Source organism: Capricornis sumatraensis, chromosome 7 (assembly GCF_032405125.1).
Source record: "Capricornis sumatraensis isolate serow.1 chromosome 7, serow.2, whole genome shotgun sequence".
NCBI lineage: Eukaryota > Metazoa > Chordata > Mammalia > Artiodactyla > Bovidae > Capricornis > Capricornis sumatraensis.
Window position 1 is genome coordinate 117,817,078 of NC_091075.1, and position 16,955 is coordinate 117,834,032.

Consider the following 16,955-nt stretch of genomic DNA (forward strand, 5'->3'; position numbering starts at 1 on the left):
CGAGAAGACAGGAAACACAAACCTTCCCAATGTCCTGCAGCGTCGCCAGCTCCAGAATCTGAGACAGAACGTCCAAGGCAGAGCGCAGGAAACCCCCAAACTTCTCGTTGCTGCTCTGAAGATCCAAGGTGACCTGGGGGATGAGGAGGGAGACAAGAACACAGCGTCACTGGGGCGGCGGCCTCCTGGGCACCCGAGACAGACCCACGGTCTGCGGTGGGGAGCTGTGTCCCACTAGGCAGCCCAAGGCTCATCTTGGTGGGGGGTGGGGATCAGGGTGGAGGGTGGCTTCTATTTGTTTGTAGCACTGGGGAAATGCCTTGGAAAGGAAATTACTCTTCCAGATAGCTAAATAAAAACTGGTTTTCAAAGGCGTCTTCCAACTTATATTTGACATTATTGAAAGAAATAATTCCTAACCTTCTATCATAATGAGAAAAAATGCTTAATGCCCATCATAACCAGTATCTGATAAGCATCAAAAAAAACATTGGAACACACGTCCTTTTCCACACCAGGGTTTCGCTGGTGGCTCAGATGGTAAATAATCTGCCTGCAATGGGGGAGACCCGGGTTTGATCCCTGGGTCAGAAGACCCGCTAGAGGAGGCTGTGGCAACCCACTCCAGTATCCTTGCCTGGAGAACCCCATGGACAGAGGAGCCTGGCGCGCTGTGGTCCCCGGGGTCGCGATCAGACACGACTGAGCGACTGAGCGCAAGCACAGCTCTCCCACACACATCCGGGCCCCGGGGGAGCCGTGATCAAACCCGGACACAGCCTTGTAGTCCGGCTGCAGCAAAGTATTAAACTAGTCCAAGAGGTGCTAAGTTAGGGTCCTACAGGGCCCAGCTTAAGTCAGTTTTGCAGCAATTTCCCCCATTTAACAGACGGAGAGGAGGATCAGGTCCAAGGATATAACATGTAGGAACAAGGGTGAGAGGGAGAGACTGTGAAAATAAAGACTGGCAAAACCCTTGCAAAAATACTACAATAAGTAGAAAGGATTTGCTCAGTAAAATAAAATCTAACCACTGCTGAAAAAGGAAAAAAACCCCTTTCTCAGAATGAGAAATATACCCATGCAGAAGAGTCAACAAGGCAGACGGCTGTCCTTCCAGAAACCCGCCTGCAGGGCTGGCGCGGGGATCTGGGAACTCGGTCGGGAAGCAGTCCGCTGGACTGACACCAGCTCTCCTGAGCGCTGGGGGCTCACCGTGCCGGACTGTTTGGACGCACGCGTTCCGGCGGGAGCCCTGCTTTCCTCTCCTAGCGTGGCCGCACATTTGCTCTTGTGAGGGGTGGGGGTGTGCTCCTAGTGGCCTCACGGGGGCAGAGGTTGCTCCAGACTCAGCCTGGGTCCTCTCCCTCACGGGCTGGCCGTGTGTCCTCCCTACCCGGCTATGAGGAGTCCGCACTGCGAGCGCAACCTCGTGCTGAGTCCTAGGAGTCTGTCCAGAGGATCTCTGAACATGGGTGGTCTTGGGGCGCCTGGACCCAGCACCAGCAGATCATAAAGACATCATTTTTCCAATAAAAATCCTAACCTTTCTTATGATGGAAGCTATCATAAGCAAAGCTGAAAAAGCTAATCGTAACTCATATCCCTAAGGCGTCCTCAGTTACACATATGTCTATAAGCTACAATCGTAGGAAAAACATTGAGAGTCCCCTGAAATGTCTGAGAGCAAGGGTATTTTTACCAAAGCAGTACCTTGTAGTTGGCGTGAGTGGCTTTCAGGACGTCGTGCAGTTTGAGGTAAGAAGGCAGGTGACAGAAGCTCCCCAGTGACGAGGACTTGTTTGTGGCAACAGGCCCTGAGGTTTCAGGTGGTCGAGAGGCTTCACACAGACAAGATACACTTTCCGATCAAAAGGAAATACTTGCCAAGTTTAAAAGAGACCACTGTAATAATTATTTTTAAAGTATTCTAGTAGGATAAAACGCCACCTTTTCCTGACTTTTTGATTAATTACAAGTAATAAGAAACTGACCATTAAACATCAGTAGACTCTGAGTACCTCCCGAAAGGTAATACAATAAAATAAAAAGAGAAGACAAGCGTGATGCTGGAGGTGTCTGCTTTGGCCTGGATGCAATTCAGAGCAACAACCGATTCAAGGACCTTCAGTCAGTCTGAAAACCTCCCAGAGCACAAGGCTCCCAGGAGCAGCAGGGGGATCGCCCCCAGCTGACTGAAGTCACAAGCCCTGTAAGCAAGTCAACAGGGGCACAGTGAGCATGCATGGATGACCACGCAGGTCACACGCTATCACTGAGCTGGTACTAAACACAAAATGCTGCAAGGCCTTACAGATTGGTGGTTGGGGGTCCTTAGTTTATCAGTCATCAGGAAGATGACCAGTCACATACTGATGACTATATCTGCATAGCTCTGAGCTTTTCGGATGCTAAATCCCCAGCGGTACTGCCATCAATCCTTAGAAAACAGCATCTTTTCAAATGCTTTATACAGGGAACTAACTCCCTGTCGGTCCAGTGCTCAGGACCCGGTGCTTTCACTGCCAAGGACCCAGGTTCAATCCCTAGTCAGGGAACTAAGATTCCACAAGGCATGCAGTGTAGCCGAAAGAAGGAATAAACTTCCAACAATGATAAAATGCTCAACACGAAAGCTTTACAAGCAAATGGATGCAAGAGTCACGTGCAGCCCCAGCACTGGGAGGTGGCATGTGACCACGTGTGGTGGAGTCCAGTCGCCTGCCCTCAAGGACCACCGTGAGGGGCACAGACGGCACCCATCACAGGCAGAGCCCACGGGCACTCTGGCCCCTCTGGCCCGAGACCCCACTAGCATCTGTGAATTCTTCAGGTTCGGCTCACGCGGATGGTTTCGTCCCCACTCTCCTCCCTACACGGCCTTTCCAAATGGAGGGTCTCCACTTCCGACTTCATTATTCTCACCTCTGCACACCTCTGCTGGGGACTACCTCTGGTCCCAGCCCTCTACACCCCTTCCCTTCCTGAACATCAACGAGAAGAGCAGAAGGGAGGAGGCGCAGGGCACCTGCAGAGGGCTGGGACCGAGTACTTAGAACACCACACTCACACACGCTCAGGACCAAAGCGTGCTCTGTGTCCTCTTAGCAATTAGCACCCGAAAGCACACCGGGGGAAACCACTTCTGTGGTTTTGTTCTGTGCATTTTATTCCCCAAACTCCACGTTATCCATCAGCCTGGACGGAAGTGTGGAGTCCTAATCGCTGGGACACTGACGGCCCCCCGCCCCGCCCCCGCCCGGCCCCCACCCGGCCCCCGCCCAGCCCCACTCCCACCCCTCCCCGCCCCGCCCCGCCCCGCCCCGGCCCCGCCCCACCATGGCCTCACACCTGGACTGGACTCGCCGCCTTTCTTGGGACTCACGGGCACAGACGCCTGCTCTCCCGGCTCCTTCTCTTTCCCCTTCCTTCGGATTGGGCTCAGAGAAGGCGGGTTTGTGAGAGAAGGCAGGGCTGCCTAAAACAGAACACAAGACACCGTGAAGGAAGTGTAACCAACACGAAACTGAGAACTAGGCTATGTGTGTGCTTCACCATCTGCGGAAAAGAGTCATCCCGTGGAATTCATTTCGTTTGACTCTGCATCTGCGCGGCTCAGAGTCTGTACACACACTGTCCACTTTAATCCACACGACAATCGCCCGTGGTGGGAGGTGGCCCAGCACTTCCTGACGGGAGCCCTGTGAATGCCAGAGGCTGGAGAGGCCTCAGCAGGCCACAGGGGCTGCAGGAGGCTTCGGGCGTCCAGGCCCGCCACCTCCAAGAGTGAGCATGGGGATGCCCTCCGGGGGCCAGGGCATGAAGCAGGGTAGGGAGCAACGCTCTCAACTCAATTTTCAAATAAGACAGGCTCAGCGATGATGAAGGGACTTAATCAATGTCACAGCCAACAAGCAGCTGAGCTAAGCAGCAACAAACCCACACTCTCCACGAAGTCCACACTTTGCACACCCAGGAGAGAACGCAGAGCCCCAGCCCGCGCTGCGGAAGGCAGAGGCATGGGCACCCTGGCTCGCTGCTGGCCCACTTCACAATCTAAGACGTCACCTCACACCTCGGAGCATCGTCTGCACAGCAGACACAGGGCTTACGGGCTGCCAGCAGAATGGACTGCAAGGCAGCAGGGAGGGGCTAGAGAGCCCGGAAAGAGGCGGCTGCACCCAGAAAACCCGGTGTCTGGGAGCCCCCGCACCGTCTGAGCTGAGGGAAGAGCTGCCCGAGTGAGGGGTTACCTTCACTGTGGGTCCCGGAGCCACATCGTCCAGGACGTGCGCACAGATATTGATGACCTTCAGCAGGTGGGAGAAGAGCTGCTCCACCATGGGCACCAGGGTCCGGTCACCCAGGGCCGGCCACGCCTCCTCCTGTTTGCTGGCTGCCGCACTGGCCTCGTCTTCAGAGGCCCACGAGCTCCTCAGAGACCTGGGGGCACTGGCTGCGATACGGGCACACACGTCACCCCCCAGCGCCAGGGCGGGGGGCAAGACCAAGCCACTCAAACCTGTCCACATGGGGCGTCTGCTGGACACCCTCTGGGGCCAGCTGATGCCTCGGGTTCCACGGGAACCTGACGTGTCCATGTGCCCACTTGCCATGAACCCACCCTCATACACCCCAGGACGACAGTCCCCTTCCTGTTCTAGACAACTCAAGTTCAACTGGCAATCGAGACCTGCGGATTCTGTCTCCCTCACTCTCTTTTAATTGGTTTCTTCAACAGAAGCCACAACCATCACCCTGTTCAGACTCTCTCCATCTTGCCTTAACTGCGAGTTTCCCTAACTTCTCCAATCTGTGTTCGCATAAGCCAAGTGGTCTTCCTAAAATACTGACCCGATTGCTAGTCCCTTTCGTGAAGCTCTCCAGTGACCTCTCAGAGCAAATGGACTAAGTCCTCACTAATGGAGACGGACTGCTCACCGGCCACATTCTCCATCCTCGTCTTCACTCTCACGTGACACCCAGAACTGTCAGCTATCCAGTGTCACACGTGTGCTCCATGTCCCGTGTGGCACACTGGGTGCTCTGCCCGTTTCTGCCAGCCGACAAGCCTTGTTCCCGCCCTAATCCCCAGCAGGGAGCATCGTGGCCCCGCCGTGCTGACACGTGTCCTTATAGCCCTACAGGCCACGTGAGCATGCAGCCCTCAGCCCTCTCACTGCTTTCTTACCACCCTGGTGCCAAAGACAATATCTGCATGCAGTGCCCGCTCAAATGAAACCAGAGACGAGTTTACCCACAGCTAACTGTTTCGACTCAGGGCCAGTACCTGCCAGCAAGTTCCCCGCTAAAATCAGAGCATCCTGGTGGGCAGAGAGATCCAGCGGGAACCAGGCTGACGAGAGCAGCGTCAGGATCACCGTGACCATCCCCACGGTGCAGCTCTTCCTGGACTCATCTGAGGCGCTCAGCGGGGGCACTCTGGAAGCAGGATCAAATTGCAGAGCAACGCTGAGCTAAGTCTTGCCTTCTCTTATGAACCGAACAGAAGGTTATGGCTATTCATTTCACGGTGGCTCATAAAGCGATTTTACTATTGTTAACTAGCATCTTTCTTGTAACCACAGGTCCATAAAAATCACCTGAGAAATGAAATCAGGGAGCATATCTGATTGAAACATAAAGAATCTGCCTGCAATGCAGGAGATTCCTGGGTTGGGAAGATCCACTGAAGAAGGGATAGGCTACCCACTCCAGTATTCCTGGGACTCCCTGGTGGCTCAGATAGTAAAGAATCTGCCCGCAATGTGGGAGACCTGGGTATGATCTCTGGGTTGGGAAGATCCCCTGGAGAAGGGAAAGGCTACCCACTTCATTATTCTGGCCTAGAGAAGTCCATGGACTGTATAGTCCATGGCGTCACAAAGAGTCAGACACAAATGAGCGACTTTCACTTCACTTCATTAGGGCCATCTACTGGAGGAAAGTCCTTTTTATTTTTAAATGAGAACTGCTAATGTAAGGATCGAACCCTGGTCTCCTACATTCCAGGCAGACACTTTAACCTTCGAGCTACCAGGGGAGTCCAATGTAAGTATAGTAGTTCCTAAGCGACTCTTGTAACTGATCACGACTTTACGTGATAGATCACATCTGATTTCAAAGAAAGTTTCTGAATTTTTAATACACAGTGAATAATTCTGGAGAGAATCAAGCCAATGAGAACACTCTTTTGACCACATATGCAAATTCCCTTCAGTGAGACAGCAAGTCACCCCCTCAGGTCCTCCACATGCTGGTGAGTGAGCATTTCACATCCAGAAGAGCCACACGAGGCTCCCTGCTCCCACGTCTCCTGTCCCTAGCCTCCAACACCACTGACCGGGAGAGGCAGGTATTCCGGATTCCGGTGGGTATTTCCCCAAAAGGTAACACTAATGGGAGGCTTCACGAGAGAAAACAAAAGCGTCCGTATAACCGTGTTTGTATCACAGGACTGTAGACAGTCACGTGCCAAGGAAATACATACCCACAGTGCCAACCTAAACTCCAGATGCAAACTGGGAAGGCAGTTGACAGCAGACACAGAGCTTCGCAGCATCCAAACTAAACAAGAAAGGAACGGTAAGATCGCACTCAACACCAAAAGGGTTTAGTACACTGACCTTTTATGCTTCATAAAACGTACGAACAAAGAAAACAAAATTGAGCTCTGTTCCCAAGCACAGGACATCTGCCCTCCCACGGAACAAGTTCACACCTGAGGATTCAGACACAGCTGGAAAACCGAGATACAGGTTTAAGGAGGGCTGATGACATCCAGGGAGGAGAGGCCAGCAGGGAGGCCCCTCCTCTTGTGGACTCGAGTCTTCCTGTGCCCTCCTCCACCCCTCACCTGGAATCCCCTTCCCCTCTTCTCCGCTTCCCCCGGGCCCCGCACCGGCCGTTCCTGAGCTCAAGCTAATTAACATGCATCTTCCCGACCAGACTGAAAGGACCACAGGGCAAGGGTTCTTCTTGATTTTATATCCCAAGCCTAGAACAGTGTCTGACAATATGTAGGCCACAATAAAGGCAAAATTTATAACATTCTGAACAAATCAAAGAAAGCCCAAACTACAGAGAGCCCAAACAGTATTTAGGTTTGAAAGGCATTTATATAGTATCAAGAGTCTAGTCACAATTGTCTGAGTTTTTACAACAGGAAAGCATTCCTTCTGTCACAGAAAATAAATGACAAGGTTTAAGCTGCTAAATCAGTGAACTGGCACCACTTTTCATGTTAACATTCTTTTTTCTGATTATGGAAATTACACGTGTTCATTTTAGAAAATATGTGTATCTTAAAAAGAATAACCATTCATAGTTCCAAAATTATTTTTAGTAATTTTCTGCCAATTATTTTCCTGAGTAAGAAATGTGTTTACGTGAACATCACTTTTAATAACCACGATACACAAGCACGGGTTTGTACTGTGCCTTTTTTCACTCAGTATTATCATCTAGAGGCTCACTCTGCAGATTGTCACAAATGCTCCAGGGCATCCTGCTAATAGGTGCATAAACACATCACCATCTATACAGAACTTAGTCATCCTCAGAATTTATTCAGTACAGGTGTCTTGGACATTAGAGTTCTTTGTACTTTCAGCATCATAAATAATGATACAGATAACCACATGACACAAAAATCTTCGTCAGTATTTCCAAGTTTTTTTCCCTCTTCATATATGTTATAAAGTCCTTGAGTCAATTATTTTAGAGATATTTTAAACTGCTGATATACTACCAATTTGGATTATGGTAGCTTTTCATTATTATTTCTTCCTAGATGGGCTGATTTTTTTTTTTTTTTTTACAATAAACATGTATTACTTTAATAACCTGAAAATAGTTGTTTCCATTTTCGTTGGAATAAACCAGGGTTGTTATTAACAGAAGCCCACATGTAAGAGCCCTAATACAAGTATCTTATCATGAAGAACAGACCACACAAAAGTACGGAAGATTAACTCATTAGCCCAACCAACAGACTTACTGTGAGTGCCCTCGTGGTCGACATGATCAGTTCATGAGAAACTGCTGCAATGACTCTCGAGAGGTTATTTTCCAGAGTGACATCTGTGATGCTTGGTAACAGGTTATAGCCTCTATAAATTCTAACGAGAAAGATACAGAGAGACTTAAAATCTCCCGTTAAAGTTTATGACATTCTCAGAATTCAAATGGCACTTAAAATTTTAAGATTAAAGGCCACAAGAGTTAAAGCGGTCTTGACTTTTTAAATTACAGGAAAACTAGAAACAAACGTAGTCATTATTCTATAAAGACAGATGAGACAATCCCTCCCTTCTCCAATGCCGAGCCACCCCAGAGGACCAACACACTCCCCAATACAGCCTTGGGTGCAACCTGCATGCTGACCCAAAGCTGCCCGTCTCTCAAGCTTTCAATTACATCCAATGGCAACCTACTCCTGATTCCAAACAGAACAGAGTCCTTTCCTACTACAAGCCTGTCACTTCTCCCATATCCCATTCACGGCACGCGTGGATTCCAATCCCTCCTAGTAGTTACATACAAAGTCTAATTCCCCAACTACACAGAGGAAGCCCAGGCAGGGTGAGTGTCGATTCACCTCCGTTCCCCTCAGGTCTTGTCCACAGACACACCCAACGATACACACTAAGGAGAACACACTTGATCTCCTCACATAAACCCTGCGAGTACAGCGCACAGCCGGGATGTGTGCTTATCATGCAAGAACCAAGCCAAACAGAGCTGAACGTCTAGAGGACAGTCTGAGTTTGGACTGGAAAATTTTCACAGCTGTAGTGACTAATCAATTTTAATAAAATATACCTAGCTCTGTTGGCATCTAATGACATTTAGCAGATGCAACCTGTTCACTAAGCTGCTCATCATAAGCTTGTCTGATTCCTGATAATGGAACATTCTTACACTGCTTCTGCTTATCTTAAAGGAACATTTATTCTGAATCTTTTCAAAGAGAGAAAATGCCAGTTTTGAGGTTAAAAAAAGGAAATTATCTAAGAAAAAAATTATTTCCATGTTTTTAAACAATCTTTGCATTAGAAGAGATATTTATTAAGGAAAAACAGCTTCAAAATTTGACAAGCTGAGTTTCAAATTCAGAACAAACTGTCACATGGACATTTTGGCTTCAAAAGTCATTTAGCCCAAGTATTTTTTAAAAATGCCACTCAGAAGAAAGAATTATCACATAGAAGCTAATTTTTAAAATAACATTGAAAACACAGAGCATTCTTTAAAAGTATAATACTCTCATTATCAGTTATGCAGCCTTCCTGGCAAACTGAAATTTTAAAGAAAATTAGAACTTCATTAAAGCATTTCTGCTGATTACTTTTAGTCTATCCCATTCATCTGAGAATCAGAGAATGGGCTGTGTTTAGTCATTTGAAATTGTATTTAAAGACCTTCACAAAAAAATGTGAATAATTACTAATCACTTAACTAGTAGATAACCCTAAATAACACTCTTGACATTAGGATAACCCTAATGACACTCTTAAACAGCCTGCTAAAATTAATGCCTGCTAAAAATAACATGCCTGCTAAAAATAACAGCCTGCTAAAAATTAATGCTATGACATAACCATACTCTTAGATAACACAAAGAAAGTGAACATTTTAAGGACAAGATACAGCATTAGAGTCCTACAGGAAAATGCAGCCGTCAGTCTGTGGCTAATAACAAACAAGTCATAAGACGTGTGATGTCACTGCTGCGTGGCTGCAGCGGAGCCTGAATAAAGAGGCTGGTGGGAAACCGGGAGAGAGAAGCATCCTATCAAAGGCAGCCCACCTGCTCAGACACCCTCACTGAAGCTTTTTCTCTAGAAATGCAAGCTTCTGACGAGCGCCCACGCGCCTCGCTCGGCGTACCTGGTTGCGGCGCTGACGGAGAGGTGGGACGGAGGCTGCGGCTCATGCATGAGGAGCGCCAGGTACACGCTGCTCTGGTCTCGCGCCACGGCCACCACCGGGTCCGCCTGTCCTCGGTCGCACTTGTAAAACAGCTTTGGGACGAGCCTAACATAAAAGTCAGGTTTATTTCCCTTAGAAAGTACGTGAAACCCCTTCTGACTGCCCCGTGCCCTGTGTCACCGTCAAGCCCGACAGCGCCTACCCACGGACACGTCCCCTGAGCGGCGGACTGGTCAGGCACACCCCACGCCCCTGCTTGGACTTTCTTCTCGCCGTCACACAGTTACATAAGGCTCTCTTGCACACGGTTAAATCCTCGGAGTTCAGAAGCCCTCCGAGCGCTCCTCTAATCGCCTCGATCAGCATCGGCAGGTGCAGGAGACTGCCCTGCGCAGGAGTCGCTGGGGCGCGCCCCTCCTCACTCCTGCGACATTCTCCGCAGGTCCGCCCCCACACCCCCAGGGGCGGCGTCCCAGCTGAGGCCCTCCTGCGTCTCAGGCCAACTCTGCAGTGGAGGCAGGGAGCACAGGGGCTCTGCATGAGCCCTCACATACCTCTGGGCGGGCCTGTAATTTCCAGACACAATCAACTGTTTTAAAACAGTGGTGTGCGAACCCCACTAGCTTTAGTTAAAGTCTCTTTCTTCCAGGAAGACCTGGTCATAAATACCATTTTCCCCTAAGGTTTAATAAATTACTGTCATTCACAGAAAATGGTAAAGACTCAAGATCTTTGGTCCAGCAAGTCATATAAAGCCAGTTAAGTCCCTGAAAAGGCACAGCTCACACGCAACCAAAGATAGGCACATGACCACACGGAAAACCCCTGGAGAAGGGCAAGGCTACCCACTCTGGTGTTCTGGCCTGGAGAACTCCACGGGCTGTGCAGTCCGTGGGCTCGCAAAGAGTCAGGCACCACGGAGCGACCTGCACACCGGAAACCAAAGGGCTATCCTCCAGAACACAACTGGTTTTCTTTGAGCAGTTTGAATACAAAGGTTTTTATATTTTTCCTGAGTTTTGTTTAGTAAACATGTTGTTATTTTTAAAACAAGATAAAAGTTATGTTAAAAAGAAATACCAATGACGGCCTAAAGCAACTGACATATATTTAACGTTTTTTGAAATGCTTGCTTTGGTGAAAAGACTCGGGCACAATCCTACTCTGGTGGTGGGAGGACAGGCTGACCCACTTCTGGACAGTAACTTCACCGCCTGCTCAGTCGCTTCAGTCGTGGCCAACTCTTTGTGGCCCTGTGGACCACAGCCCGCCAGGCTCCTCCATCCATGCGATTCTCCAGTTAGGTACCAAAACCATAAAAACCCACTTGCCGGTATCTACCCCCGAGAAATGGAAACGGACGTCCACTCAAAGTCTTGGAGGCAAGAGTTGAAGCAGCATGATTCGTAACATTCAAAGAGTGAAGATAACCATATCGCTTGGTGAATGCATACATAAAACACAGTGTCATCTACACAACAGAACACTGTTCAACACTGAAAAGGACAAACGACGGGCACCCACCCAGCGTGGACGAGCCTCGGAAACCGAGTGGAGGAAAGTCAGGTGCAAAGTCCATCTGCTGACTGTGTGCCCGCGTTTACATAAAGTGTGCAGAAAAGGCACACGCTCCTCTAGGGACAGGAAGCAGATGAGTGGCTGCCTGCGGCTGGGTGGGAGTTGGGAGTTACTGCGAATGGGCACAACAGGTCCTTGTGAAATGGTGGAGACACTGCACAGCTGGGTCATGGTGAAGGATGCACAACTCTAAGTTCACCAAAAATCATTAACTGTGCACTTAAAATGGGTAAATTTTAAGACATAAAAAAATTTGACTTCAATAAAGCTAAAAAAAAAAAAGGTTGCTTGGCTTAGTAACTCAACTTCCATGAATTAATTCTTAGAAATAAAAGTTATATGTAAACATTTATGCGTTATACTAGTCACTAGGTAAACATTTATGTATAATACAAGTCACTGAACCATTATTCATTATTTAAATCAATAAAAACTTAGGATCCAACCAAATAATCCTTACAAAAAATTCTATCACAACCACACAGTGAAGAAGTGGCCACTAACTCCAAACTTCTTGTGAAGAGCCTTTCCAGCCTTTCTGCATCTCACACTGTATGAAACGCCATTCGGTTCAGGAAAGAAGCATGAACACCATGGAACGGAGGGAGGCGCCCCAGACACGGGCGGGGGTCACAGAGGCTTTGTTAGAAGAGTATTTCTCACAGGAAAACGCTCATGATTATTATGTGGAAATTAACAGAATAACAAAATTGCATGTACACTGTGTCCTGATTTTGAAAAAGAAACGTGTACAAAGGACATAAAGCAAACAAATGTTAACAGTGGTTATCTCCAGTGGGAGAACTAGTGACTAGTGACCTTAATTTTCTTCTTAGAGCTATTCTCCATATTTCAAAAATCTGGCCATCAAAGTCCATTACTTTCACAATATGAGGCTAGTACTTTATTGCTGTCTTAATTTTCATTTCAGGCTCTTGAGACAGTGAAAAATATGCTTTTTGATAGCTTAAGAGTCACCGAAAGTGAGCTCAAAGGATTTAGGGTTATGCCCTATGGCCTCCAAATTTTCGCCTCTCTCCCCACTGTCATGTTGTTTAGTACTTTAACCAAGAAAATGAAATAAGAGAGGAAATACTGGGCAAATACCTCATCAACGAAGCTGCAGCCACATGTCGCACCCTGGGGTCTTCATCTCCAAGCAGATGGATGACAACATTACTGAGTACCCGCTCTTGCAGTTTTAAACGCTTTGGAAAGAAACGTGATAAAAACATATATGATCTCTGTATTTAAATGAATTTTAGATCAGGTATCTTGGAAAGCCGGTAAAGAAGAACTCAACGTCACTAGCCCTAAAGTCACGTTTCACATGATAAAACGGATTCCTAGAAATCCCACACTAACGGGAAAGTGTACTCCTGGAAGTTAAATCACGGCCTCCCAGAAATGAAGGGCTTACCCCTGTATAGTGATGGGCCCCTCTGTGCAGACTTTCTGCTTTGGCCTCCAGAAAGCTCACCAACCTAACGCAAAAGAACATATATCACGGTGAATAATTCAGCTACTGAACAAAGCCGCGCGGATGGCCTGCATGGCACACAGAGGAGGACGGCCAGGCCAGGGCCACAGGCGGGAGCCCGGGGAGGCTCTGAGGCAGCCCCATGCTACACGGCAGGAAGACGTCTGCTTCCAACAAGGAGAACACACGCTCCTCCCAACTCCAGACTCAGAAAGTGCTCTGTACTTTTCTTCTAAGCGACTATACACACCTGGTGTTTTGAAAGACCCCAGGTGCCCTACAGAACTAGCTCAAACGCCTCAGGTGGCGGGAGGGCAGACCGTGGGGAGGGGGCTGAGGCTCTGGCGCCCTCAGAGACCAGCAGGTCCCCCCCCCGCCACCACTCGGGGTCCCATCTGTGAGATGCAGTGGGAAGCAGCCCTGACTTCACAGACGTGCTCTAAGGCTGAAGACAATGACCCAAAGAGGGCACCTAGCCCAGCCTGGCACACAACCAGCCTTCTACAAACGGGGGCTTAAAAAAAACCCCACGAACTCAGACAAAAAAGAAAATTTCCCATCTAAAAGAAAGCATAGAAAGAAAACATGGGGAATCATGCTTTCTCAGAAAATGATAAACTGCAAGGCATCAGAAGTTATTCTTTAATTGTGACAATACCAATCCGCCATCTGACCGAGGCTCAGTACAGCGTGGCGTGCACTCGTTTCAACAGGCCCAAGTGACACAAGCATCATTGTTCTAGAAGCCTGAGCTCTTTCACTCACGCTGTGCAGAACACTTGAATGACTAAGACTACCAGAAAACTCCACTCCTCTGCCTGGACGAAAAAACTCAGAGGAGAGGGGCAGACAGAGAGGGACACGGGTCACTACCTGCAGCTGGGCACTGGGCCGCCCAGCGCCGTTCAAGCCTGACCCAGCAGGCCCTGTCTCACCCACCTGAAGTCGATCTCTGCCACCGTCTCCAGAAGCTCCGTCCGCACCAGCCAGTAGGAGCTGCTCCGCAGGGCCAGCAGGTCGGTGATGAGCTGCAGCCCCCACGCACTGTAGCTGCTGCTGCAGAGGCTCATGACACAGAGCTGGAAGGCAGGTGGCGGGTGGGCCTCTGCAGACCCCACGCGCACCCCGCCCCGTGCCCGCTGCAGCCCCTAGACAGCGGCCTCGCTCAGGAACACCGGCCACACACACGCACTGCAGTCCCCTCGAGGGGGAGCACCAGTGTGCCGCCGCACGGGGCCCGGCCCTCTCCCCCGCCACCGCGCACATGCCGCCCCTGCTTGGAACCCCGTCCGCCCCAGGCCCAGCACCACGACCTGGGGCCCACGCCCTGCCCGATGGGGCCCGGCTCTCTCCCCTGACACTGGGCACACGCCGCCCCTGCTTGACCCCCCGACTGCCCCTGGCCCAGCACCACGACCCGGAGCCTGCACCCTGCCGGACGGGACCCGGCACCGGGCCGCCCCAGCGCGCGCGTGGTGTCTCCACACACAGACTGCTGAGTGCTGCTGACTGACTCCCTTCTGCCCCAGCAGACACACAAACTGACCAACATCTGGCGAACATCTGGGACCAAGGAGCAAGTCTGGCCGAGCTGTGACACTTGAAAGGGGGACATGAATCTGACAATGGTAGGGTTTGGGGTTTGATTTTTACTGCTTAACATGGACTGCTGTTGGGCCAGCTGTAAGTTATGAACCAGCTGATAGAACACTTCAACACGCTACCTCATAAAGGCCTAGGGCCATCCCACCACCAGCACCACAGCGATTAAATAGCCCCAGCGCGTCACTTTGTGCGTTCAAGGGGCCTGAGAGAGCTGCTGCATTTTAAGTAAACAAGCTTTATGCTTAATATGAGCAAGACAGAGATGCCCTTTAGGAAAAGTGTATTTCAAACAAATATTCTGAGATTTAAACCAAAGTCTATTAAGCCTTGACTCTGCTGGCTGTTTTCCTTCTAAGGCTGAGAGATAGATACATAGATGTTAATTACTGTTGCAAAAGGAAATATTTAATATTAAGCTTAACTTATCATTGTTAACATTGGTAAAATTTCCACTAATCAAAGAAATGATGTCACAACCCTCATGCTCACCCTCACAGCAGCACAAGCCAACTTGCAAGTAACCGAGGATTCGTCCTTCAAAGTTTTCTGCAGCAGGGGAATGCAGTCCACCAGAGAAAATGTATTTCCTGCCCGGAAGAGCAAGCAAAGACGCCTTCATGTGAACCTGAACACGAGAACGCCATCCAGGAGTGACGATGCTAAAAGCTGAAAGCTGGTGGTTACCTGTCCGGGCTCTGACGGCACCCATCCAGCCCGCCACATGGAAGCGGCACCGGCCAAGGACGGAGCAGACGAGGGTCCCGCACAGGATGGCTGTGGCTCCCCGGACCTGCGGGTCCCCGTGGTCGATGTAGTTCAAGACGTCTGACACGTACTGCTCCTCTGCGGAGAGAGATGGCCCGGCCACTGTACAGGTCCCTACCGTCAACTTTCTAACTCAGGGCAAAGGCTGAATTCTCAGGAAAGAAAAAGAAGGGCAAGGGAGCGCTGCTAATCTAGAAAAGACTCTACGGTAACAACCATCAGTGGTAAAAAACATCCCGGATTTAAAGACCCTATATTGATCACATCCCTGACACCGCTTCAACACAATAGAGTTTCTGGGTTATAATTCCAGGTTAAGATTTTGCTTCAAGAAAATGACTAGAGAGCCTCAAAGTTGTCCGCATTTATTATCTAATGTAACTTCAAAAGCACGAGTTTGTCCCCTCACCCAAGGAAAGGGAGGAGAGAGAGAGCAGGTGGGAGGGTAACTTTAGCAGAGCAGTCTTCCACCAGTCACCCCACCCAAGGAGACGCCCCAGGACGCGCACCAAGGAAGACTGGCTGGTGCCATCCAGCTCATCTCAGCCCCCGCCAGCTCTGAGTGTCAATGTCTGGTCTGGCTGGTGTGACCCGAAGCAATTTTGATTACACACAATTTGTGCTTTTGCTAAAACCCAGTACGTATGTTAATCAGCTCTTACATTCCCAGACCTCTATAGCTCTCCTCTGTGTTTCAACTAAACACCGCATCTGTAGGGCATCCAACAAGCCAAAAGTGCGACAACCGGCGCGCCTTACGGAGCGCTACCGCACAGCTCAGACGCTGCAGACTCACTCAGGAAGCTTGGTGCTCTAAAACTAAAGCAGTCAGAGCTGGAAACAGTTTTCAAACCAGGGAAAACATGAGGAATGAGACACAAAGTGTGAACGTACCAGGGAATTCCACGGTGTCAAGAGGCGCTCTGTAGAGTTTGCTGAAGAAAGACTCAGGATGAAGGGCCACGGCGGCTCCAACGCAGCTGAGGGCCAGCGCCTTCACGCTGACCCGCACGTCCCTGTCCGGAACCAAGGCTGCGAACAAGTCCGCGCGGCCACCGTCAGCGTCACAGCGGCAAACCTTCAGCTTCCAAACAGACAGAGCCAGACCCACGGAACCAGCCTCGCCCAGCCTCCTTGCCCCTCCCTGTCAGTCAGTGAGAACCAAAGCCCGTCTCCAGCTTCTGCTCTGGCTGCTGCAACAGCTCAAAGCTGGTGACCAAGGCGACCTAAACTTTAGGTGAAACCTAGAGTCACTCCCTTCAGCTCTGCACCTGCTCTTTGATGCTCACCATTCTTTTCCCCTGTGAGCAGAAACGAAGCTGACAAAAGGCGGACGCAATGGACAAGAGGGGCGGAATCCTCGTCAGTGGACTGGCCAATGTCGCCTTTGACCCGCCAGGGCTGTAAAGAGAAACCGACACTTACTGTCTTATAATCATGGAACCTACACGCTGATTCCTTAGTTCACCCAACAAAGAATTCCAGAGCTGTGCCAGCAGCTTGGCATTCAGAGACGTGCTTGACCTCACAGGCCACGGTAGGGCAGCATCAGACCCCTGGGGGGAATCCTGACAGGGGGCCCCGAGGGCTGGGG

General features: G+C 49.8%; 1 protein-coding gene across 1 annotated transcript in view; it reads right to left on the reverse strand.

The window, feature by feature from the left end:
- Positions 1-16,955, reverse strand: part of HTT (huntingtin) — a 123,957-nt gene that overhangs the window by 55,818 nt on the left and 51,184 nt on the right. Inside the window, exons 15-29 of the mRNA XM_068974776.1 lie at positions 16,651-16,762; positions 16,256-16,393; positions 15,281-15,439; positions 15,086-15,183; positions 13,931-14,070; positions 12,932-12,995; positions 12,619-12,719; positions 9,892-10,038; positions 8,000-8,120; positions 6,491-6,567; positions 5,291-5,442; positions 4,254-4,456; positions 3,352-3,478; positions 1,714-1,841; positions 23-133 (exon numbers count right to left, since the gene is read on the reverse strand). Of these exons, the coding sequence (XP_068830877.1) occupies positions 23-133; positions 1,714-1,841; positions 3,352-3,478; positions 4,254-4,456; positions 5,291-5,442; positions 6,491-6,567; positions 8,000-8,120; positions 9,892-10,038; positions 12,619-12,719; positions 12,932-12,995; positions 13,931-14,070; positions 15,086-15,183; positions 15,281-15,439; positions 16,256-16,393; positions 16,651-16,762 (1,878 nt within the window). The remainder of the gene's footprint in view (positions 1-22; positions 134-1,713; positions 1,842-3,351; positions 3,479-4,253; positions 4,457-5,290; positions 5,443-6,490; positions 6,568-7,999; positions 8,121-9,891; positions 10,039-12,618; positions 12,720-12,931; positions 12,996-13,930; positions 14,071-15,085; positions 15,184-15,280; positions 15,440-16,255; positions 16,394-16,650; positions 16,763-16,955) is intronic.